The 25,555-nt window shown below is 44.0% G+C and overlaps 1 protein-coding gene across 3 annotated transcripts in view; it reads left to right on the top strand.

Moving 5' to 3' along the window:
* Positions 1 to 9,470: 9,470 nt before the first annotated feature.
* Positions 9,471 to 25,555, top strand: part of CCDC138 (coiled-coil domain containing 138) — a 47,579-nt gene continuing 31,494 nt past the window's right edge. Inside the window, exons 1-6 of one of the 3 annotated variants that reach the window (XM_069972409.1) lie at positions 9,472 to 9,641; positions 21,441 to 21,487; positions 21,560 to 21,676; positions 23,849 to 23,981; positions 24,629 to 24,711; positions 24,802 to 24,989. In XM_069972409.1, coding sequence (XP_069828510.1) covers positions 23,866 to 23,981; positions 24,629 to 24,711; positions 24,802 to 24,989 — 387 coding nt within the window. In that variant the 5' untranslated portion in view covers positions 9,472 to 9,641; positions 21,441 to 21,487; positions 21,560 to 21,676; positions 23,849 to 23,865. Of the gene's footprint in view, positions 9,642 to 21,440; positions 21,488 to 21,559; positions 21,677 to 23,846; positions 23,982 to 24,628; positions 24,712 to 24,801; positions 24,990 to 25,555 lie in introns of all 3 variants that reach the window. The other 2 variants (XM_069972410.1, XM_069972408.1) reach the window with 2 other exon arrangements.

Below are 25,555 nucleotides of genomic sequence, written 5' to 3'. Positions count from 1 at the left end.
AACCAAAACCAGGAGTGGATTGAGGACACAGAAAGGCTATGTTCACACACACTTGACATTTTGGGAATGGACGCTATTTAATGACAGCTAACAGACGTTATTTTAAATCCGCGTCCGTTGTTTTGAAATGGCGGCCATAGCCTTTTTGTGTCAATCCACTCCTGGTTTTGGTTGATGAGCGGATTGCAGAAATAAAGCTGTTCACTTCATTATTACTGTAAATTCGCTCACCTCTAGAAGAAACAATGCTATGTTGTGGGCAAGTTTTAACTACAGTGTTTATTTGATAAATTTGCACGTAATACTGCAGTTGTACCTGGAATGCAGGCATTATCACAATTGTTAAAGGGTGCACAAATGTGCAAGTAAAACTGCAGCACTGCTTAAAAAATTGTGTGGCCAGTTAATGGGTAGAGATGATCGAACAGCGGAAAATCTTCGGTTCTATAACCTAAGCCAGCCCGGGTACCGCCTGGGATTCCGGGATTCAGTCTAGGTAAAAAGGCTGTATCCCGAAATTCCAGGCGGTACCCAGGCTGTCTCCTCCTTCCCCACGGACCAGGAAGGCATCAGGAATCAAATGCGGAAGGTTCGTCAAGGTTCGAGTTCTATAGAACCTAAGATTTTCCGCTGTTCGATCATCTCTATTAATGGGATACTCAGACCGGGACCCCTTTTTCGGCAGTGACCGGGGAAGGGGGTGGGGGAAAGCAATAATATTCACTTTCCTCCTTGGCTTCAGCAATGTCACCCACATTCCGCTGCTCTGATGTCCTGGTGTCCGCCTGCTTCATAGTTGATAAATGTTATTTTCCTGGGGACCTCCCAAAATGACACAAACTGGATTATTTAAATATTGGCGAAGTGGACTTGAAGAATTGCCTTATTTGTTGGAATTGGATATGAAAAGTAGGAAGGACAGGACATAGACCAACCTAAGGATGTGGAATGCCAGTAACCTTTGCTTTCTTGTGTGTTCTGTTCTTTACACATTGTGAAGTGTTCTATGGGACACAGGATGAAAATCCTCTATCTGAAATTGGGAGCATTGATTTAGTCTTTTGTGCCTTTTAATGGAATCTGTCACTGGGTTTATGCTGCCTTAAAGTGACTGTACCACCAGGCCCAGGCTGAAGCACTGGAGGCAGCCGACCCACCCTCCATGATAGGGTTCCATTGATTCTAATGGAGTCACGTCATGGAGGGGCCGGGGTTTCTTCCCACTAAGGGTGGGTCGGCCTGCCTCCAGTGCTTCTGCCTGGGCCTGGTGGTAGTCACTTTAAATGAGGGCAGCATAAGCTAGTGACAGAAATGCTGAACAGAGTGGTGTATCTCTTAGTTTTGTTCAGCTGTTCTCCTAATATGCAGGAGAATAAGATTCTTGCTACACCCCTCCCAAACCTCCAGCTGCTGATTGACAGCTGATTAGCAGCACTAATTGTCAATGTTATTGAGGAGGATCTCTCTGAATAAGTTGTACAGAACACTGTAAGTGATTACATCATTCTGTTCAGCTTTGTCACTAGTTTATGCTACCCTTAGATAGGACAGCATAAACGTAGTGACAGGTTTGTGTTTTTTTCCCCCCATTTTGAACAAGCAATATATTTCTTCATTGACTGTGTTTTATTGTCCTAATTTCTTCATACTGCTTAGATGCGGAAATGTTTTTTAATGTGTTTCTGACTTGTAATCTTTTTCTTAATTTTTTCTGTACATTATGGGGAAGCTATCTTTTTTTCTTTTTCAATAGTTCTTTATTGGGTTTTATAACAAATTTTTACAAATACAAAGCAAATGCGCGCTGCAAAAAAATTAATATCCAATTTTATATGGGCGGGATCGAAACCACGAATAGCCATGTTCCTACTGTATAAACATAGACGAGCCGGAAGCTTTCTTTTATTGAGCGGTTTTCGGACAGCAGATGACAGGAATAGTTGAATGGTGCAGAGTGATCTGGAAGGACGCTGGTGCAGTACACTACATACACTCACACCAACTTCCAGAACTTGTCCCTCGGTGACATCCTAGAATGCGTGTTGGTGGATTTAACCTGTTAGGGTGTTATAAACATGTTCCATAACTTGGATAGTGTTCTTCTTTCAGTGTTTGCCATGCTGCCTCATATTCCCTCCTCGTTAGCCCACACAACCAAGTACTCTGCCAATTGCATTGACAGAGGGGGAAGGCTTTGAGCAATTTCTCCACCTGGCCCTTGTGGTATACCTGGACTTGTGTACATCTCACCTCTCAGGGAAGGAGATAAGTGAACTTCTCTCTATACCGTGGGGTCAAGCAAGGTGAATAGCCAGTAGTCCATGTTGCCAAAAATGGCTGTAACACGAGGGTCTCTGGTAAGCGGGGCAGTAGAGTCTGTAAGCGACAGCTCTGACTAATTCCAACAAAATTTTTATCACATACTGGCTCCAGCTCCTTCATAAATGGCCAATTATACACTAGAATAGCAATTTGTCATGCTGGTGTAAAGTAGAACTGGCTTAGCAGCACTTCTTTGTAATGTCCTACATGATCCTGGGGCTACTTCTAATGGTGCGTTTACACAGACAGATTTATCTGACAGATTTTGGATGCCAAAGCCAGGATTGGATTTGAAAACAGGAGAAATCTCAGTCTTCCCTTTATGACCTGTTCCCTGTTTATAGTCTGCTCCTGGCTTTGACTCCCAAAATCTGTCAGATAAATCTGTCTGTGTAAACGCACCATAATGGTGCATTTACACAGAAAGATTATCTGACAGATTATCTGCCAAAGATTTGAAGCCAAAGCCAGGAGTGGATTTGAAAAGAGGAGAAATCTCAGGCTTTCCTTTATGACCTGATCTCTGTTTATAGTCTGTTCCTGGTTTTGGCTTCAAATCTTTGGCAGATAATCTGTCAGATAATCTTTCTGTGTAAATGCACCATTATGGTGCGTTTACACAGACAGATTTATCTGACAGATCTTTGAAGCCAAAACCAGGAGCAGACTATAAACAGAGATAAGGTCATAAAGGAAAGACTGGGATCTATTCCCTTTTTAAATCCATTTCTGGCTTTGGCTTCCAAAATCTGTCAGATAAATCTTTCTGTGTAAACGCACCCTTTGGCAAAGATATAAAGCCAATTCTCCTCTTTGTGTTGGTGCCGCTAGTCTCCAGCCACCATGTCATGAAGAACTCAAAACTAGACTGACCAGGTGGTCTTTTTTCTGCTGACAATGTTCTATGTTCCTGACTATATATTCACCATATTCAAAGAAAAACTGCTAAGAATGCCAGATACAAGTGATATAGAGGTTATACATAGGCCTAGATTATCAGCTCATGAATCATCGTGGCCCCACAGCAACTACCCGCTCAGCCAGTGAGTGACTGCAGGTGTATCCTACCTCAGTCACTGATTGGCTGAGTGGGGCCATGACATCACAGGATCGGGAGCCTGGTGGGGGACCATGAGCCATGACGCTGCACTGTGGGGGGCACAGGGGCAGGTAAATAGGACTTCTTTATTATGATTCCACCACCTACAATTATCCAGCATCAGAACAGCACAGACTTCTCCAGCTCAGAAACAAACTGCCAAATAGTGACTGACCGCTTTTCCCTGACCATCCCTATCTGCTAGGGCCAGTGCTTTATGGCTGATATGGGGTATGTGCACACTGAGGAAAAGGCGAGGAATTGAAGAGGAATTTCAGCTTGAAATTCCTCCCGTAAAATATGTACAGAGCAAAGTCTCATTGTGTTCAATGGGTTTTCTGCTCTGTTGTTCACACTGCAGAATTTTCTGCTGTAGATCTGCTAGAGGAATCCTATAGAAGTCAATGGGGGGCTTAAATTCTGCCTGAAAACTTTCTGCTTCAATTCCTCACTGTGCATAAACCCATATGAAGGAAATGCTTCACCCTTACTAACTAAATGTATGTGAAAAAGTTCTTTAGATTGATACAACATAAAATATATTGATGAGTAACATGTATAAAATTCATATAAAAATTTGATCAAATTTTGAAAGATTTTTTAAGGCTGGAGTACATTCCAACCAAACTCTGATTCAAACCAAAATTGGCTCTGACTCCTCAGCCCTGTGGGCCAAGTGTGCAACACTGCCAACAGACCATTTGTTATCCTCACTAGAAAGATGGCTTTCCATCCAGTTGCGTTAAAATCGGCATTAAAGGGGAACTCCAGGTACAGGTTAAGAAAAAAAATTACTGACCTATCTATCCCAGTTCTGAAACTACCAGAAATCCATTTTATTTTTATTTATTTATTTATTATTATTTTTTTTTTTTGGGGGGGGGGGGGGGAGGAGGGGTTGTTCTGTGTGGCTGTACTTCCTGGTTGAGCAGTTCCCAGAATGCAGTTCCGGTTTCAGAATGCAATGCTTTCCCTCAGCTATTCATTACATTCCTCCACCCTGCCCAATCCTCGCCCGCATCTGTTGCAGAACATCTAGGCTGCGTTCACACATTGCAGTTTCATTGTATTACTGAATTATTTGCAGTACTTTATCATATCATTGTGGTCCCACCCACACAGCACACAGTATTCTCTGCCTGTAACACCACACAGCACGCTGTATTCTCTACCTGTAATGCCACACAGCGTGCTGTATTCTCTACCTGTAACACCACACAGCACGCTGTATTCTCTACCTGTAACACCACACAGCACACTGTATTCTCTACCTGTAACACCACACAGCGCGCTGTATTCTCTACCTGTAACACCACACAGCACACTGTATTCTCTACCTGTAATACCACACAGCACACAGTATTCTCTGCCTGTAACGCCACACAGCGCGCTGTATTCTCTACCTGTAATGCCACACAGCGTGCTGTATTCTCTACCTGTAACACCACACAGCACGCTGTATTCTCTACCTGTAACACCACACAGCACACTGTATTCTCTACCTGTAACACCACACAGCGCGCTGTATTCTCTACCTGTAACACCACACAGCACACTGTATTCTCTACCTGTAATACCACACAGCACATTGTATTCTCTACCTGTAACACCACACAGCACGCTGTATTCTCTACCTGTAACACCACACAGCACACTGTATTCTCTACCTGTAACACCACACAGCACGCTGTATTCTCTACCTGTAACACCACACAGAATGCTGTATTCTCTACCTGTAATGCCACACAGCGCGCTGTATTCTCTACCTGTAATACCACACAGCACGCTGTATCCTCTACCTGTAACACCACACAGCACACTGTATTCTCTACCTGTAACACCACACAGCACACTGTATTCTCTACCTGTAACACCACACAGCACGCTGTATTCTCTACCTGTAACACCACACAGCACGCTGTATTCTCTACCTGTAATGCCACACAGCGCGCTGTATTCTCTACCTGTAACACCACACTGTATTCTCTACCTGTAACTCCACACAGCACGCTGTATTCTCTACCTGTAACTCCACACAGCACGCTGTATTCTCTACCTGTAACTCCACACAGCACACTGTATTTTCTACCTGTAACACCACACTACACGCTGTATTTTCTACCTGTTACATCACACAGCACGCTGTATTCTCTACCTGTAACACCACACAGCAGGCTGTATTCTCTACCTGTAACACTACACAGCACACTGTATTCTCTACCTGTAACACCACACAGCACACTGTATTCTCTACCTGTAACAACACACAGCACACTGTATTCACTACCTGTAACACCACACAGCACACTGTACTCTACCTGTAACCCCACACAGCACGCTGTATTCTCTACCTGTAACCCCACACAGCACGCTGTATTCTCTACCTGTAACCCCACACAGCACGCTGTATTCTCTACCTGTAACCCCACACAGCACGCTGTATTCTCTACCTGTAACCCCACACAGCACGCTGTATTCTCTACCTGTAACCCCACACAGCACGCTGTATTCTCTACCTGTAACCCCACACAGCACGCTGTATTCTCTACCTGTAACACCACACAGCACGCTGTATTCTCTACCTGTAACACCACACAGCACGCTGTATTCTCTACCTGTAACACCACACAGCACGCTGTATTCTCTACCTGTAACACCACACAGCACGCTGTATTCTCTACCTGTAACACCACACAGCACGCTGTATTCTCTACCTGTAACACCACACAGCACGCTGTATTCTCTACCTGTAACACCGCATAGCATGTTGTGTTGTCTACCTGTAACGCTGATATTGAAATAAAGTAAAGAACTTTTTGAATTTATTTTTTTTTTCTTTTCATCTCCACGCACACATTATGATCAAGCATCTTTTATCTTTGAAGTTGAGCTGCACAATAAGGCCTTTATCCGATATTATCTTACATAGGATATACTGTTTATACCCCGTTTTTTCTCCAGGTGGGATTGGCAGTGCCGGCTCTGATACTCTCTGCCGTTTTGCATCATTTACTTGTGTTACTTAATAATTTTTGTGAATACGCTGAAGTACTGCAATGAAACTCCGTGTGTGAACACAGCCCTAATTTCACTGCACAATCAGCGAAATTACAGCAGCTGCTTCTGGCTGGTCAGAGATGGTGAATCACTCAAGGGATTGGGGGATCCAGCCAAGCCTCCTGTGACATCACGCCCTGCCCCCTGTCTGCATGATCACTGCACTCAGCAAACACACACAATGTGAGACAGAGGCATGGGATCTTTGTCTCCTAAGGTGGGAGCAGGAGACTATGTGAATTGACAGAGGCCATTTTTCTTCACTTCCTGGATTGCTATCAGCTACCAGTGTGGCAGAACCATGCAGATATGGTAATACATTATATAGACACACCTATTTAACTTTAATGTACTTTAAATAGAAAACAAATTTTCTTTATGTAGAGCTCTCCTTTAATTCTACACACTGCAGTGTCCACAACACACTTCCGCTCATCCAATCTGTGCTGAGAAATTGAAAAAGGGGTGGTCTTGCTTTCATCCATTGTACATTGTATTGTGTTACTGTGATCTACTGGCCCCCGCACAAATGGACATTCAAGCATTTCAATAGAGACAGCAGTGGTATGGTTAAGCTCACACTAGCAATATCGCCACACACCATCAGGATTGACTCCTCAAATTTTATTAAGACCTCACAGATGTTAGCCATCTATGCTCAGTCCTTGTTAGTGAAGTCTGGCAGCTGACTGGCAAACCAAAGGATACTCCCTGGTGGCTCTCTGTTGCTGGCAAATCCTGGCCAACATATAGAATGTGGAGTTCTAGCATTTAACCATATCACACAAGAGTTGATGAGTTGGCAAATCAAAGCACTGCTGCAGTGTCTTCAGGGTGGCACAATCAGTGTAAGCAGTGCCCTCTTTGTAAAAAAAAAAACAAAAAAACAACAACAAACATACATACTCACCAGGCTTCTGGCCAGTGCCATTAATACTATTATTCCTTTAAGCACTGCGAAGGCCCCTGCAAGTTGAAGGAGACAGTGGCTCTTGTGGCTAAAGGCAGAATGCTGCCTGCGACCACAAGAGTGGCTGGCAGAGCAAAGAGCCAATGGCTGCTTGCTCTGTTAGTCCACTGTATTTAACTATAAGGACCCATTAGAAGCTCTTATGGCTAAATACATAAGTGCAGAAACAGAGTGGAGCAGCCTGATAGTGTCATTCTGCTTAACCCCTTATGTACTGCAGTAAGTGACACAAATGTCACTTACATGCTGCAGCACAAAAAAGGGTTAAAGAGCAGAAGACAAGGAGATCTCTGCTTCACTGCTCCTGCACTGATAACTCCTGACCTCCGCATAGAGCCCCACACATTTCTCTACTTGTAGGCAGAAGGAAAAAAGAGGTCAGGGCAGGAGCTGGGCAGTGACCAGCATCCCTCCCTCCTCGCTGTGATTATTTTGGTAAACCTAATCCCCCTACCTCTTTACCTGCTCCAACAGCTCTTGCTGACAACTAACAGAATGCAAGTGAGTTGAGCATGTGGAGACCTGGGTCTATATACACCCAGGTCACCTGATGCAGCCGTCCAATCACTGCTATGCCAGCAGCCAACACAGTAGCAGGATCTTCTATTATTGTCATTATAGCCAAAGGCTATGTAACTAAGTACTGTAATTGTACCCAGAAACAGTCCACCTGTACACCACAAGTGTCCCTTAAAAATGTTCAAGAGAGGCCTGGATGCTTTTCTTGAAAAACAGATTTTTACAAGTTATGGACATTAGATTTCTGGTGATACGCTGATCCACAATCTGATTGCTATTGGAGTCGGGAAGGAATTTTCTCCATGTGATGGGGCAATTGTCATCGGCCTCATAAGGGTTTTTGCCTTCCTGGATCAACACAGTAGGGTTTCCCAAGGTTGAACCTGATGGACTTGTCTTCTTTCCACCTTATTAACTCTGTTACTATGTAACCCTCCAAGATGCTGCGCATACACTTCTCCTTGGTAGCAATCAGCCATGCGATAGGCTGGGATTTGGCTGACCAGCGCAGCCGCTGCTTGCATCAGGGGCCCAGGCTATGTACAGAGGAGGTAACCACAGCTCCGCTCTAAACACATAGGGCCACATGTATCATCCGGCGAACGGATGATTTTCGGCGGAAAGTGCCGATTTGCGTATTTTTTTATACGCAAATGGCCGATTTGCGAATAAAATATTTGCAAATCGGCACTTTCCGCCGAGTACGCCAGGGGGCGGAAAGTGGGCGGAACGGAGGGCGCAGACTCAGAGTCCGCGCGATTTATCATCCGTTCCGCCAAAATGTACGCCGAAAACCTACTCCAGTCCTCAGCTGGCGTAGGTTTTCGGCGGTGCGCAACAGCGCGCACGGGATTTATGTAGAGGCAGTCCGCCTCTACATAAATCTCCGTAGCGCCGGAGCTGCGGGGGCATTTTTACGTCCGGCGTAAAAAACGCCGGACTTAATAAATGCCTCCCATAGTGTGCCATTGCTCCATACTGTAACTGTAATTCTCCTTCTCTTCCCCCAGGAGGCTGGAGGAGGTAACCTGAACCTGAGCTCAGGGAAGCAGACAGAACAGCCTGGCGGTGTGGTGCAGGAGATGGGGGAGTGTGCCAGCTTTTCCTGCACTGGGAGGAATAGCCACCAATATTATAGTTGCCCAGATACCCCAATGTCTGCACACTGCTGTGACCCTGCAAGGACATCATCCTGCTCTGTCCTTCTATCACTAGTGCTTGGCTTTCAGCGTCTATCTGGCTTTGTGGGGTGAGAGTCTGCAGTGTCTTTTCCAATCTTCTCATCACTGAGGTGAAACAAAGAAATGGCCCCAGTGTGAACATGGCCTAAGGTGCGGTTTCCTAAGCCACATCCAGGAAAAGGAAAGAACCTATAAGGGAGGACTTGTGCTTCTTCCTGCTGGAACCACTTCTGGGTTTCACTCAGAAACTGCCGAGTGTGTTAGCAGCGGCAGCGGCAGCAGCGTCCATGACTATCTCCACTAATCTCCAGGCTGAGGCGCCAGAACCCGTCACCACAGCCGCTCTGCACACTGTCACTGCGCCACTCAGTTAGTTGCTATGGACACCGAGCGTGGAGGCGGGGCTGTGCGCAGCACTTCCTGTCGTTGGTGGACGTGCTGATGACGTCACCTATATATGGTATACACCGGAGCCGAGGAAGGAGACGCTGAGGTTGGTAAAGTAACGTATAGCGGGAAGCCGAAGCCGCAATAAGCCGCAGATAGGGCGGATGCTAGCACGGTTTCCTGTCATTGCCCAGACCCTCGTGTCACTCAGTATTGTACATAGCGGGACATTCATTCTCAGATGCAGTGCTGGGGGATTAATGGTGGACCGGCAGTAACGAGAGTGATGTACTGTGGCGGGTGTATGCGGGGTCATACAGTGCATCCGCCATGGCTGCTCACTGCCCATCTCCACCACAGCCTAAACATCAGCCTGAGCCCATAACATGCCGGTAGCTTCAACCAGATGTCAGAGCTGTCAATGCTCATAGCCATGTAAGGCTGGCCATATAATGCTCATAGTGGTGTAAGGCTGGCCATATAATGCTCATAGCCGTGTAAGTGTAAGGCTGGCCATATAATGCTCATAGCCGTGTAAGGCTGGCCATATAATGCTCATAGTGGTGTAAGGCTGGCCATATAATGCTCAGAGCCATGTAAGGCTGGCCATATAATGCTCATAGCCGTGTAAGGCTGGCCATATAATGCTCATAGCCATGTAAGGCTGGCCATATAATGCTCATAGCCATGTAAGGCTGGCCATATAATGCTCATAGCCGTGTAAGGCTGGTCATATAATGCTCATAGTGGTGTAAGGCTGGTCATATAATGCTCATAGCCGTGTAAGGCTGGCCATATAATGCTCATAGCCATGTAAGTGTAAGGCTGGCCATATAATGCTCATAGCCGTGTAAGTGTAAGGCTGGCCATATAATGCTCATAGTGGTGTAAGGCTGGCCATATAATGCTCATAGTGGTGTAAGGCTGGCCATATAATGCTCATAGTGGTGTAAGGCTGGCCATATAATGCTCATAGTGGTGTAAGGCTGGCCATATAATGCTCATAGCCGTGTAAGGCTGGCCATATAATGCTCATAGCCATGTAAGGCTGGCCATATAATGCTCATAGCCATGTAAGGCTGGCCATATAATGCTCATAGCCGTGTAAGGCTGGTCATATAATGCTCATAGTGGTGTAAGGCTGGTCATATAATGCTCATAGCCGTGTAAGGCTGGCCATATAATGCTCATAGCCATGTAAGTGTAAGGCTGGCCATATAATGCTCATAGCCGTGTAAGTGTAAGGCTGGCCATATAATGCTCATAGTGGTGTAAGGCTGGCCATATAATGCTCATAGTGGTGTAAGGCTGGCCATATAATGCTCATAGTGGTGTAAGGCTGGCCATATAATGCTCATAGTGGTGTAAGGCTGGCCATATAATGCTCATAGCCATGTAAGGCTGGCCATATAATGCTCATAGCCGTGTAAGGCTGGCCATATAATGCTCATAGTGGTGTAAGGCTGGCCATATAATGCTCATAGTGGTGTAAGGCTGGCCATATAATGCTCATAGCCGTGTAAGGCTGGCCATATAATGCTCATAGCTGTGTAAGTGTAAGGCTGGCCATATAATGCTCATAGCCATGTAAGGCTGGCCATATAATGCTCATAGCCGTGTAAGTGTAAGGCTGGCCATATAATGCTCATAGCGGTGTAAGGCTGGGTACATAATGCTCATAGCCATGTAAGTGTAAGGCTGGGTACATAATGCTCATAGCCATGTAAGTGTAAGGCTGGCCATATAATGCTCATAGCCGTGTAAGTGTAAGGCTGGCCATATAATGCTCATAGTGGTGTAAGGCTGGCCATATAATGCTCATAGTGGTGTAAGGCTGGCCATATAATGCTCATAGCCGTGTAAGGCTGGCCATATAATGCTCATAGCCATGTAAGGCTGGCCATATAATGCTCATAGCCGTGTAAGGCTGGCCATATAATGCTCATAGTGGTGTAAGGCTGGCCATATAATGCTCATAGTGGTGTAAGGCTGGCCATATAATGCTCATAGCCGTGTAAGGCTGGCCATATAATGCTCATAGCTGTGTAAGTGTAAGGCTGGCCATATAATGCTCATAGCCATGTAAGGCTGGCCATATAATGCTCATAGCCGTGTAAGTGTAAGGCTGGCCATATAATGCTCATAGCGGTGTAAGGCTGGGTACATAATGCTCATAGCCATGTAAGTGTAAGGCTGGGTACATAATGCTCATAGCCATGTAAGTGTAAGGCTGGCCATATAATGCTCATAGCCGTGTAAGTGTAAGGCTGGCCATATAATGCTCATAGTGGTGTAAGGCTGGCCATATAATGCTCATAGTGGTGTAAGGCTGGCCATATAATGCTCATAGTGGTGTAAGGCTGGCCATATAATGCTCATAGCCGTGTAAGGCTGGCCATATAATGCTCATAGCCATGTAAGGCTGGCCATATAATGCTCATAGCCGTGTAAGGCTGGCCATATAATGCTCATAGTGGTGTAAGGCTGGCCATATAATGCTCATAGTGGTGTAAGGCTGGCCATATAATGCTCATAGCCGTGTAAGGCTGGCCATATAATGCTCATAGCTGTGTAAGTGTAAGGCTGGCCATATAATGCTCATAGCCATGTAAGGCTGGCCATATAATGCTCATAGCCGTGTAAGTGTAAGGCTGGCCATATAATGCTCATAGCGGTGTAAGGCTGGGTACATAATGCTCATAGCCATGTAAGTGTAAGGCTGGGTACATAATGCTCATAGCCATGTAAGTGTAAGGCTGGCCATATAATGCTCATAGCCGTGTAAGTGTAAGGCTGGCCATATAATGCTCATAGTGGTGTAAGGCTGGCCATATAATGCTCATAGCCATGTAAGGCTGGCCATATAATGCTCATAGCCATGTAAGGCTGGCCATATAATGCTCATAGTGGTGTAAGGCTGGCCATATAATGCTCATAGTGGTGTAAGGCTGGCCATATAATGCTCATAGTGGTGTAAGGCTGGCCATATAATGCTCATAGCCGTGTAAGGCTGGCCATATAATGCTCATAGCCATGTAAGGCTGGCCATATAATGCTCATAGCCGTGTAAGGCTGGCCATATAATGCTCATAGTGGTGTAAGGCTGGCCATATAATGCTCATAGTGGTGTAAGGCTGGCCATATAATGCTCATAGCCGTGTAAGGCTGGCCATATAATGCTCATAGCTGTGTAAGTGTAAGGCTGGCCATATAATGCTCATAGCCATGTAAGGCTGGCCATATAATGCTCATAGCCGTGTAAGTGTAAGGCTGGCCATATAATGCTCATAGCGGTGTAAGGCTGGGTACATAATGCTCATAGCCATGTAAGTGTAAGGCTGGGTACATAATGCTCATAGCCATGTAAGTGTAAGGCTGGCCATATAATGCTCATAGCCGTGTAAGTGTAAGGCTGGCCATATAATGCTCATAGTGGTGTAAGGCTGGCCATATAATGCTCATAGCCATGTAAGGCTGGCCATATAATGCTCATAGCCATGTAAGGCTGGCCATATAATGCTCATAGTGGTGTAAGGCTGGCCATATAATGCTCATAGTGGTGTAAGGCTGGCCATATAATGCTCATAGTGGTGTAAGGCTGGCCATATAATGCTCATAGCCGTGTAAGGCTGGCCATATAATGCTCATAGCTGTGTAAGTGTAAGGCTGGCCATATAATGCTCATAGCCATGTAAGGCTGGCCATATAATGCTCATAGCCGTGTAAGTGTAAGGCTGGCCATATAATGCTCATAGCGGTGTAAGGCTGGGTACATAATGCTCATAGCCATGTAAGTGTAAGGCTGGGTACATAATGCTCATAGCCATGTAAGTGTAAGGCTGGCCATATAATGCTCATAGCCGTGTAAGGCTGGCCATATAATGCTCATAGCCGTGTAAGGCTGGGTACATAATGCTCATAGCAGTGTAAGTGTAAGGCTGGGTACATAATGCTCATAGCGGTGTAAGGCTGGGTACATAATGCTCATAGCCATGTAAGTGTGGCTGGGTACATAATGCTCATAGCCATGTAAGTGTGGCTGGGTACATAATGCTCGTAGCCATGTAAGTGAAAGGCTGGGTACATAATGCTCGTAGCCATGTAAGGGTAAGCAAAAGAAGGGTCCGTTGAGTCTCAGTTAGGAGTCTCAAAACACGGAAATAGCCAGATATCCCTCCAGGGGAGGGAAGCCTATTGCCAAGGGGGTGCCTCCCAGTCGAGTATTGCGACATGACAAGGGTTTACCAAGGCAGGCATCCATCCACAGACGATCATTTCGGGGTAGTTGCCCCTCGTCAGTGTGGATTTTTTATGTCGCTGGTCTCCCTGAGCTCAGCGATTGCTGTGTTTTGTTGGTCTATTTTTCATTGCCCCTGCTAGCCAGAATCCTACTCCACACTGACGACTGGCAACTACCCTGAAACGATTGTCTGTGTATGGATGCCTACCTTGGTAAACCCTTGTCATGTCATAATACTCGCCACAGAGTTGGACTTTGACGCAAAAGGGGCCACTCTGATATTTCCCTATTTATATTCCAATACTCGCAACCGAGTGGGACTTAAGGGGCTACGTATCAGGGTGGTTTGGTGTTCTCCCCACTGGAAGGCACCCCCTTGGCAATAGGCCTACCTCCCCTGGAGGGATATCCGGCTATTCCCGTGTTTTGAGACTCGTAACGGAGACTCCACAGACCCTTCTTTTGAATATTTAAATTTATAGGGGGCAATGCATCAGTGGAGACTCTTCAGTGAGTACTCCATTTTTTTGTCGCTGGTCTCCCTGAGCTTAGCGATTGCTGTGTTATGTAAGGGTAAGGCTGGCCACATAATGCTCATAGTGGTGTAAGGGTAAGGCTGGGTACATAATTTTCATAGCCATGTAAGTTTAAGGCTGGGTACATAATGCTCATAGTGGTGTAAGGGTAAGGCTGGGTACATAATGCTCATAGCCATGTAAGTGTGAGGCTGGGTACATAATGCTCATAGCCATGTAAGTGTAAGGCTGGGTACATAATGCTCATAGCCATGTAAGTGTGAGGCTGGGTACATAATGCTCATAGCCATGTAAGGCTGGGTACATAATGCTCATAGGGGTGTAAGGGTAAGGCTGGGTACATCATGCTCATAGCAGTATAAATGTAAGGCTGGGTACATAATGCTCATAGTGGTGTAAGTGTAAGGCTGGGTACATAATGCTCATAGTGGTGTAAGGCTGGGTACATAATGCTCATAGTGGTGTAAGGGTAAGGCTGGGTACATCATGCTCATAGCAGTATAAATGTAAGGCTGGGTACATAATGCTCATAGCAGTATAAATGTAAGGCTGGGTACATAATGCTCATAGTGGTGTAAGTGTAAGGCTGGGTACATAATGCTCATAGTGGTGTAAGGCTGGGTACATAATGCTCATAGTGATGTAAGGCTGGGTACATAATGCTCATAGCGGTGTTAGGCTGGGTACATAATGCCCATAGCGGTGTAAGTGTAAGGCCTCATAATGCTCATAGCCATGTAAGTGTAAGGCTAGGTTCATAATGCTCATAGCCGTGTAAGTGTAAGGATGGGTACATAATGCTCATAGCCATGTAAGGCTGGGTACATAATGCTCATAGGGGTGTAAGGGTAAGGCTGGGTACATCATGCTCATAGCAGTATAAATGTAAGGCTGGGTACATAATGCTCATAGTGGTGTAAGTGTAAGGCTGGGTACATAATGCTCATAGTGGTGTAAGGCTGGGTACATAATGCTCATAGTGGTGTAAGGGTAAGGCTGGGTACATCATGCTCATAGCAGTATAAATGTAAGGCTGGGTACATAATGCTCATAGTGGTGTAAGGCTGGGTACATAATGCTCATAGTGGTGTAAGGGTAAGGCTGGGTACATCATGCTCATAGCAGTATAAATGTAAGGCTGGGTACATAATGCTCATAGTGGTGTAAGTGTAAGGCTGGGTACATAATGCTCATAGTGGTGTAAGGCTGGGTACATAATGCTCATAGTGGTGTAAGGCTGGGTACATAATGCTCATAGTGATGTAAGGCTGGGTACATAATGCTCATAGCGGTGTTAGGCTGGGTACATAATGCCCATAGCGGTGTAAGTGTAAGGCCTCATAATGCTCATAGCCATGTAAGTGTAAGGCTAGGTTCATAATGCTCATAGCCGTGTAAGTGTAAGGCTAGGTACATAATGCTCATAGTGCATAGTGGTATAAGGGTAAGGCTTAGTACATAGTGCTCATAGCCATGTAAGCGTAAGACTGGGTGCATAATGCTCATAGCGGTGTAAGTGTAAGGCTGGGTGCATAATGCTCATAGTGGTGTAAGGGTAAGGCTGGGTACATAATTCTCATAGCCATGTAAGTGTAAGGCTGGGTACATAATGCTCATAGCCATGTAAGTGTAAGGCTGGGTACATAATGCTCATAGCGGTGTAAGTGTAAGGCTTCATAATGCTCATAGCCATGTAAGTCTAAGGCTGGGTACATAATGCTCATAGCCGTGTAAGTGTAAGGCTGGGTACATAATGCTTATAGCCGTGTAAGTGTAAGGCTGGGTACATAATGCTCATAGCTGTGTAAGTGTAAGGCTGGTTCATAATGCCCATAGCAGTGTAAGTGTAAGGGTGCCTTCACATGTACCGACTCGCAGCGTTAATACCGCTGCAAGTCGGCTAGGTCCTGGCAGATCACTGTCACTACATACAAGCAGCGGTCTGAACGACCGCTGCGTGTATGTAAATCTGCCGGCCGCTTAACCCCTTCTGATGCCGCCCGCTGATGCGGCCGGCAGAATTACATACACGCAGCGGTCGTTCAGACCGCTGCTTGTATGTAGTGACAGCGATCTGCCAGGACCTAGCCTGTAAAAAAAATTTGGTCAACACATTTTTGACCAGTGAAATGACAGACGTCAGTGGAGCCTGTTGAGCTCCATTGTTGTCCCTTCTGCACAGTTGCTATAACAGGGACCCCAAACAGATGTTATTCTAGGCCTTTTATACATTCAGATATCTGAGATATAAGCACCCACCAACTATGTACAAATGGCAGTCATTGAAAAGACTGTTTACATGTCCCAATTGTCAGAAGTGAGAAATGATCGTCCAATGATTCATGCGGATCTTCACCTCCATCATTGCCAGCAGCACATCCTCTATTTACATGGGTAATGTGCTGCTGACAGATGTGTGTGGATATTCTGGTGATGTTGGGCCTCTGATGATGAGATACTCTCCTGTGAATTAGTGTTCAAATAAAGCAATGGGAGTGCAAAGACCCTACTGTAAACTGAGCAGTACAATTGCTGAGGCAATCATCTGGCACTCAGCAAGTATCCTGCACTATCCCTATCATGGTGGACTGAGACTTGGTGTTTTTTGGAAAGGCACCAATTTTTAGTTTTTCGGTCAAGAACACTGAGGACAGTTTGTTAGCGAAGACTCAATGGGGACAAGTAAAATTCAGTACCCACAGGACATGTAATAGAAAACCTAGAATAACATAATAAAGAATCACACAAAACGGAGGGGATAAAAACAGCAAAAAGCAGAAGAAACATCTGGCAGTGCACAATTTGTGTCTGATGGAAACCTAAGTCGTCATAAGACTTGTGCACAGTGTTTTTTTTTTTTTTTTGGGGGGGGGGGGTTATAACTGAGATTACAGACACTGGCCCAGATTTTTGCGCTGCCTTTTTGATGGCGTGTTTAGCGCCATATTAGTCAACAAAAATGTGTTGCACACTGTTGTAAATCAGTAGCGTTTACTCAATTACTTGCCACGCCCATTCTCTTGGGGAAAAAATAACACTTAGAGAGGTCTGTAAAGTTTTGCAAAAGTGCCGTGCACACACCTATTTTGGCACATCAGGGGACAGAAATTTTGGTTAATAAATCTGGGCCACTGTTTCTATAACAGGGGGCTTAAAGGGATTGGCCACTTTATAGTAAAATAGTTTAGTGTGCAGTGTTAGTAGGTGTACTCTCAGCACTTAGGGCCCTTTTCCACAGGAACGATAATCGGACAAATCGGCCCGATTCGGCCAATTATCGCTCGGTGGAATAGAGAGAACGGTCAGCCGATGATCGTTCATTTAGGGCCAGACCTAAAATCATCGTTCCCCCACCGCGCATCGCTACGGTGGAATAGCGGTGCGCGGTGGGCGACCGACAATTTGAGAAGCGCAGCATACATTACCTGCAGGGCTTCTCCTCCACTCTGTCTTCTTCCCCAGGTCCCTCGCGCTCTAGCTTCAGAATGGCCTGTCAGCTGACGGAGCGCTCAGCCAATCACAGACCGTGACCGCTGCGGCCTGTGATTGGCTGAGTGACCTGTCAGCTGACAGGCCATTCTGAAGCCAGAGCGCGCGGGACCCGGGGAGGAAGACGGAGCGGAGCAGAATACCTGACTGGTAATGTATGCTGCAAGGGCTGCAAGGACATCGGTAACAATGTCCCTGCAGCCCTCGCTCAACGATCATCGGGCCGTGGAATAGGCCCAGTAAACAAGCAGATCTAGCAGATCGCCGCTCGTTTACATCGTTGATCGGGCCCTGCTCGGCCCGTGGAATAGGACCCTTACTGACAGCAGCTGTGTACCTCATAGAGATAAAAATCTGACTCCCCTCTGTCTGGCTGTGTGTCCTGCTCTGTCATGATTCTGTCCATAAAATGGAGGAGCATGTGACAATGCCCGCCCCCATTGTCTCCCTCTAATTATTTAGTGTTTGTAAAGTTTTTTGAAGAATAACTAAAGCTTCCTATACAATTTATTGCCCAGGTTGAGAGTAAGAATGTTTCAATGGGGAGAAGGGAGTAGGCTGCTGCTTAACCCCTTCCCTGCACGAGGAAGTAACTGTACGTCCTCGAGCCGGTGGAGGAGTTTAGAGCCGGTCCGATCGCCGTGCCCGCTAATTAAGTCTTCAGATGCAGCTGTCAAAGTTGACAGCTGCATGTGAATACTTACTGCAGCCTTATCCCTGGTGTCTAGTGTAATGGCGCTGATCCCGACTCGGCATTCTATTGCTTTTGGCTGCAGCAGCCAAAAGCAATAGAACACTGATCTCATCGATCTATGCTGTATATCCTATACAGCATAGATCTCTATGAGAGATCAGTGTGTAAATACTAGAAGTCCCCCAGGGGGGCTTCTAGTATAAGTGTTAACAATTTTTTTTTTTATTATTAATAAAAAGCCCCCTCCCCTAATAAAAGTTTGAATTACCCCCCTTTTCCCATGTTATAAATAAAAATAAATAAACATGTTTGGTATCGCCGCGTGCGTAATCGCCAGAACTATTAATTAATTGACAATTAATTGATCTCGCACAGTAAACGGCGCAAGCGCAAAAAAATCCCAAAGTGCATAATTGCGCATTTTGGTTGCATCAAATTCAGAAAAATTGTAATAAAAAGCGATCAAAAAGTCGCATATGCGCAATCAAGGTACTGATAGAAAGAACACATCATGGCGCAAAAAATGACACCTCACACAGCGCCATAGACCAAAGGATAAAAGCGTTATAAGCCTGGGAATGGAGCGATTTAAAGGAACATATATTTGTTAACAATGGTTTGAATTTTTTTACAGGCCATCAGATACAATAAAAGTTATACATGTTATATATCGTTGTAATTGTAACGACTTGAGGAACATATATAACATGTCAGTTTTTCCATAGGTCACATGGCGTAAAAACGAAACCCCCTCAAAGAAATAGAATTGTCAGGGTTTTTTTTCAATTTCACCGCGCATATAATTTTTTTCTAGTTTTGCAGCATATTTTTTTTTTTTTTGTAAACGATTTATTCAATTTTATAATCATACACAATTAAAAGGAAGGTATGCAGCAAACCAAAGCTTCAATTCAAACAGAATGAAATGGGAGGACGGGCATAAAGGCTACATGCAGATACAATCTTTCACGCCGTACAATGAGTCCAGCTTAGTTTACCAAGAGGAGAGTGAGTAGCAAGAGCCCAATAGTCGCGAAGAATAGTGTCCATCTGTCCATAGAGAGTGAGGCAGGCGCTAGCTTGGTGGACTATTAGGCTATCTGTCCTATTATGGTGGATAGAGAGCAGCAGGTATAATGTGGTAACCCATCCCCTCCCAATCACGAGCATGTACATTAGGCAGAATTACAGCAATAATAAAACCAAAAAATAAACATAAACAATAAACTTACATAACAAATAGCATCCTGGTGGTGTCCTGTGTCCTGGTCACTGGGGTTAGATTATCAACATACACAACGACATAAGCGTTGTCACCAAAGCATCATTATGTGAGCCTGCAATGGCAATTGACGCTGGTCATGATGAGTGCGGAGGGAGGCGCCCCTCAGGTGGGGGTGGAAAGGGGGGAGGGAGTGAGGGAGGCCATGGGAGCCCGTATTTTAAGGATTCCCCCAAAGTCCCCTTCAAATCCTCCGTCAAATACCAGGTGGATTGGGTGAAAGGTGTGATTATAGAGGGCAATTCAGTTGTGGAAATATATTTGGTAAGGAAAGGTTTCCATTTGCGGAAAAGAGGACCTGTGAGAGATTCTTTGTTTCTCATAGCCAATCTACGTTCGACATAGAACAGGTCACATAGTTTATTAATGACGTGCTATCACTGGGGGGATGAACATATCCACTCTAACATTATACACCTCTTAGCTACTATTAAGATATCGTGTGCGAATAGAGGAATATATTTGTAGGATTCTTCGCCTCCATCCTCTGCTAAACAAACATGAAAAAGAGCCTCTACTGGGGACAGTGTGTGTGTGTAGAAGGGGTCAATTCTTGTATAAGATTAGATACATCTCTCCAATATGCCTCCAATCGCGGACAGGACCAGAGTGAATGAAAAAGGTCCGTTTTGGGAGTGGAGCATTTGGGACATACTGGTTTACGATCAGGTAGCAGAACTGAGGGTGGGAAAGTGAAGGCATATATGGCATTATGTATGTTTGCAGCATATTTTATGCAAAAATTCAGCCTCTCGTTGCAAAGTACAATTAGTGACGCAAAAAATAAGGGCTCATGTAGGTCTATGGCTGCGTTCACACTACGTATATTTCAGTCAGTATATTTCAGTCAGTATTGCAACCAAAACCAGGAGTGGATTAAAAACATAGAAAGGATCTGGTCACACAATGGTGAAATTGAGTGGATGGCCACCATATTACAGTAAATAACTGCCATTATTTCAATATAACAGCCGTTGTTCTAAAATAACAGCAAATATTTGCCATTAAATGGTGGCCATCCACTCAATTACAACATTATGTGAACAGATCCTTTCTGCGTTTTTAATCCACTCCTGGTTTTGGTTGCAATACTGACTGAAATATACTGACTGAAATATACATATACTGACTGAAATATACGTAGTGTGAACGCAGCCTATGGCTGGGTTCACACTATGTATATTTGAGGCTGTATTTGTGAGGCTGTATAGCAACCAAAACCAGGAGTGGATTGAAAACACAGAAAGGCTCTGTTCACATAATGTTGTAATTGAGTGGATGGCCATCATTTAATGGCAAATATGTGCTGTTATTTTAAAACAACGGCTGTGGTATTGAAATAATGGCCGTTATTTACTGTTATATGGCGGCCATCCACTCAATTTCAACATTGTGTGAACAGATCCTTTCTGTGTTTTCAATCCACTCCTGGTTTTGGTTGCTATGAGGACCTGACATGAGGACCAAATACAGCCTCAAATATACATAGTGTGAACCCAGCCTAAAGGTGTAAAAATGCAACTGCTGTGGCCTTTTAAGCACAAGGAGGAAAAACGAAAACGCAAAAATAAAAATTAGCCTGGTCCAGAAAGGGTTAAACCCCTCTAATAGTGGCTTTACTTTACCATTCTGTAATTTTAATTGCATTGTTTTTTTTTTCTTAGTACCAAGACTATTTTCAGAATTTCTAGAAAACCCCCTGGATACATAGGTAAGCCAAGTTTTGCAGTGAATTCTGCTTTTCTGATTGTTCTGCATTTATATTCTCTTGCCTCATATGTAGAGAGCAAAGTGTGATCTGATATTAAGGAATGCTGGCAAATGTTTAATGGTGACCCCGACATGGGAGGAAGTTACTAATATATATGCTAACCTGGGACATAGCTGCAGGACTAGAAAGGTAAGACACAACATATGAAGATGTCTGGCATTGACTTGCGTTACCTGAGGGGGTGCCACTTATTCAATGGCCTATTTTTATTTTTTTAATTTACTTATTTTCAAGAGGCGATAGAATTTTTTTTTTGTCACTGTCGCAGGTACTCACTACGGAGTCTCAAAGGGACCATCCAACGTTTCAGCGTGACTTACGCCTTCCTCAGGGATAGCGGCCCCCCTTTGCTCTCTCCTTTTAAAGATGTCAGCGGAACGTTACTAATCATACAGGTGATCCATTATTTCCATATCCTGATTGCTTTTATAGTTAGTTTAGAAATGCAAAGAGTTCCATATCTGCATTCAGTCCATTTGGGATAATGGTATTAAACTGGAAGATCATTTTGGTTTCAGCGTGTGACATTTGTTCAATGAAGTTGCCCCCTCTCCAATGTCGCTTTATTTTCTTCAGACCCCCAAAGGTTGTGTTCTTCATTTCTCCCCCATGTTTCTCTGTGTAATGTTTTGATAAAGGGTGTCCTTGAAATTTTCTTTCTATATTATATATGTGTTCCGAATGGAGTGCTCATCGCCGACCTCTTACTATGGCATCGTTTTATAGACGATATTGTTTTTATTTGGAAGGGAGGAGAAGAAGCCACCAAATTACAAAGCAAACTACTAGCCAAAGGATATAACAGGGAACATATGACAACAACATGTAGAGAAATAGGCATGATAGAAAGAGGAATACTACTGCAGGAAAAAAAGAAGACAGACAGGGAAGATGAAGATGATCTAATAAAAGTACCTATTGTAACCACATACACCACCCATAGTCATATTTTCAAAAAAATAATAAAAAAACATTGGGATATTTTAAGAGAAGACAAAATAATAGGAGAAAAAATGCCCAAAAATCCAACATTTATCTTCAGGAAAGCAAAAAATGTGGGAAACATGATTGCACCGACAATAAAATATGATAGAGAATGTAAAAACAATTTAGATGATTATATCCGAACAACCCCCGGCTTCTATCCATGTAAAAAATGTAAAGCTTGCCAAAAATGCAAAATAACGAACCCCATAATAGAATTAAGAAATCGAGAACATACACTTCTAATAAGATCATATATTTCGTGTAACGATAAAGGGATAATTTACTTCATTAAATGCCCATGTGAGAAACTCTACATAGGTCGCACCAAACGTATGCTATGTAAAAGACTACAAGAACACACATATAATATAGAAAGAAAATTTCAAGGACACCCTTTATCAAAACATTACACAGAGAAACATGGGGGAGAAATGAAGAACACAACCTTCGGGGGTCTGAAGAAAATAAAGCGACATTGGAGAGGGGGCAACTTCATTGAACAAATGTCACGCGCTGAAACCAAAATGATCTTCCAGTTTAATACCATTATCCCAAACGGACTGAATGCAGATATGGAACTCTTTGCATTTCTAAACTAACTATAAAAGCAATCAGGATATGGAAATAATGGATCACATGTATGATTGGTAACGTTCCGCTGACATCTTTAAAAGGAGAGAGCAAAGGGGGGCCACTATCCCTGAGGAAGGCGTAAGTCACGCTGAAACGTTGGATGGTCCCTTTGAGACTCCGTAGTGAGTTACTGTGACGTAACATTCTACACACACGGAACGCTGAAGCCGGTTGAGATCGCGCTACCGGCCGGAGCGCACTCCCGGCATAATAATCTACAGACTGATTTGTTGCATCTACCAATCATCACAGATACTGCAACACGCTTAATACTATGCAACTAAGGACAACTACACAGAAGACATCTTCTACTTAGGAACATCTGGACTAATTAAGTTCCATCTATCATATCACATTGTATTGCTGTGTGATTAATAGTAGTGGCGCTGGATGCACACATACATATTTAAATTTACAATAATAAATGGAACGATAATCGTTAGTTACAAATGCAATTACGATCGTAATTACAAACAAACAATGTGAACATACACCAAAATGTTTGCCAACCATTAGTGAATGATTAATAATAATTTTATGGTGAAGACATGCGATCAACGATACATGAACAAATTTTTGTTGGTTGTTTGATTGCTGCTCTGCAACATTCTAAAATTGCTATATCTCTGTGGTTTGAGTCTCTCTTAATTTTAATTCTTTGTTGCTTTTTTTTTTTTAGAGTTCCCCAGGATTGTTAAATGGCAGAGTCTAGGATGTCATTGCAACCAACATCACCTTCTGTAACCCACCTTGAGAAAAAACATTATAATAAAGCACTCAGAGATTTACTGCGGAGGATTCGGGACTGCAATAGGTAAACCATCATGAAAACTTTAGTAAACCATCTACGCTGTTTCTGTAACAACTATAGTCAGGCTGCGTTCTTTGAAGTCTGCTCCAATCCCTTCTGCTCCTCCCTGGGTGCTGGGAAACTGGGAGAAGTTTTCCAGGACTGGATCCATCTTTTCTCTGCACCTGGGGAGGAGCGGCATGGAGCGGAGCAGACTTTAAAGGCCGCAGATTGATGAGCAGATGAAGCGCTTTGCTTCTTTCCTACTGTAGATTCGCTCATCTCTAGTGATCAGTTTCTGGTGGGTGGGTGGGTGTCCAAGGGCAGAGACCACCAACCACAAAAATGAGGTCCTGTGTCTCCCCATGTGAACAGAGTAGTGTACTTTACTATTTTTGGCAGTCCCATAGAATTTGAATGGCTCAGTGTGCATACTTGACTGTCTCTCCATTCAAACAGGGGCACTTGGAACCCCTTATCTTGTGATTATAGAGGACCCAGTGGTTGGACCCCCATGATCAGTTCATCATCTGCCATGGGGATAGGTGATAAGTTGTCATCTTGGGGAAAACTATTTAATCTCATACTGGTTATATGGGCTGTACAAAATTAGGTCAATAAAATATTTTTCTTTCAATTATTATACCTGATTAATTTTTTTCTGATTTAAGCCAACTAGAGATCACTGATGAGCACATCGATGATGATCTGTGCCCAGTTCAGGATTCCAGTGCCCACATATATACAGAACCAGGTAAGAATGGCACAGTAATAGACATGTAGCAGCAATGTCCTGTATCTATTGTGCTGAATATTACAGAGCCTGTGATTTCCTTTGTTATAGATGTTACTTTGCCATCTCACTTAATAGCCAACACGTGTACTGAACCATCTTTTCTAATGAGTGGGCATGCTGGTTCTAAACAGTGTATGAAGAAGCCGCAAAATACTGCACTAAGGAGCCCACATGTTTTGCCTCCTGAGATCCATGATATATATGAAGAGCTATCAGAAATCTATCAGAAACTGCAGGTAGGAATGCTTGAGAGATGTCTGCAAATAGGACAATGTTAAATACTTGAACTATCAATGTCACATATGCTGCTCTGAAGCATTTCTGTCAAACATTGTATGGTGTGAAGTGTTGGCTTCCTTTTGCCTAAGCATGACATACTTTGTACAAGACATATCTCCTACACAAAAGATAGCTGGGCAGCGTTATAGTCACAGCCCCGTGATCAATCTAACGTCAAGCATGGTTGAGGAGAAGAATTCATACAGACACCAGATATCATTGATGCTGTTTGCACTTTAGGGTCTACTAGAAAGCTGGGCATGTCTTGACTAATTGCTTGCTGCACTTGGCACTTTTTTCATTGTTTACTTGTCTTATGATGCTAATCTGTGACCTAAATAATTTTTAGTAAGTGTCCTTTTTGCCTTAATAAAGTATATTTTGTTTAATAAATGGTTGTATACATTTTTTGGAGAGCTATCCTTTGTGTAGGAGATATATATTGTACAGGTAGCTGTTAATATTGTCGGTCTGTGCAGGATTTATATTTGTACAAGACATGCAAAGCATGCTTTTTTTCAGA

This window comes from Dendropsophus ebraccatus, chromosome 5 (genome assembly GCF_027789765.1).
Source record: "Dendropsophus ebraccatus isolate aDenEbr1 chromosome 5, aDenEbr1.pat, whole genome shotgun sequence".
Lineage (NCBI taxonomy): Eukaryota > Metazoa > Chordata > Amphibia > Anura > Hylidae > Dendropsophus > Dendropsophus ebraccatus.
This window is presented reverse-complemented; position numbering and strand designations above follow the sequence as displayed.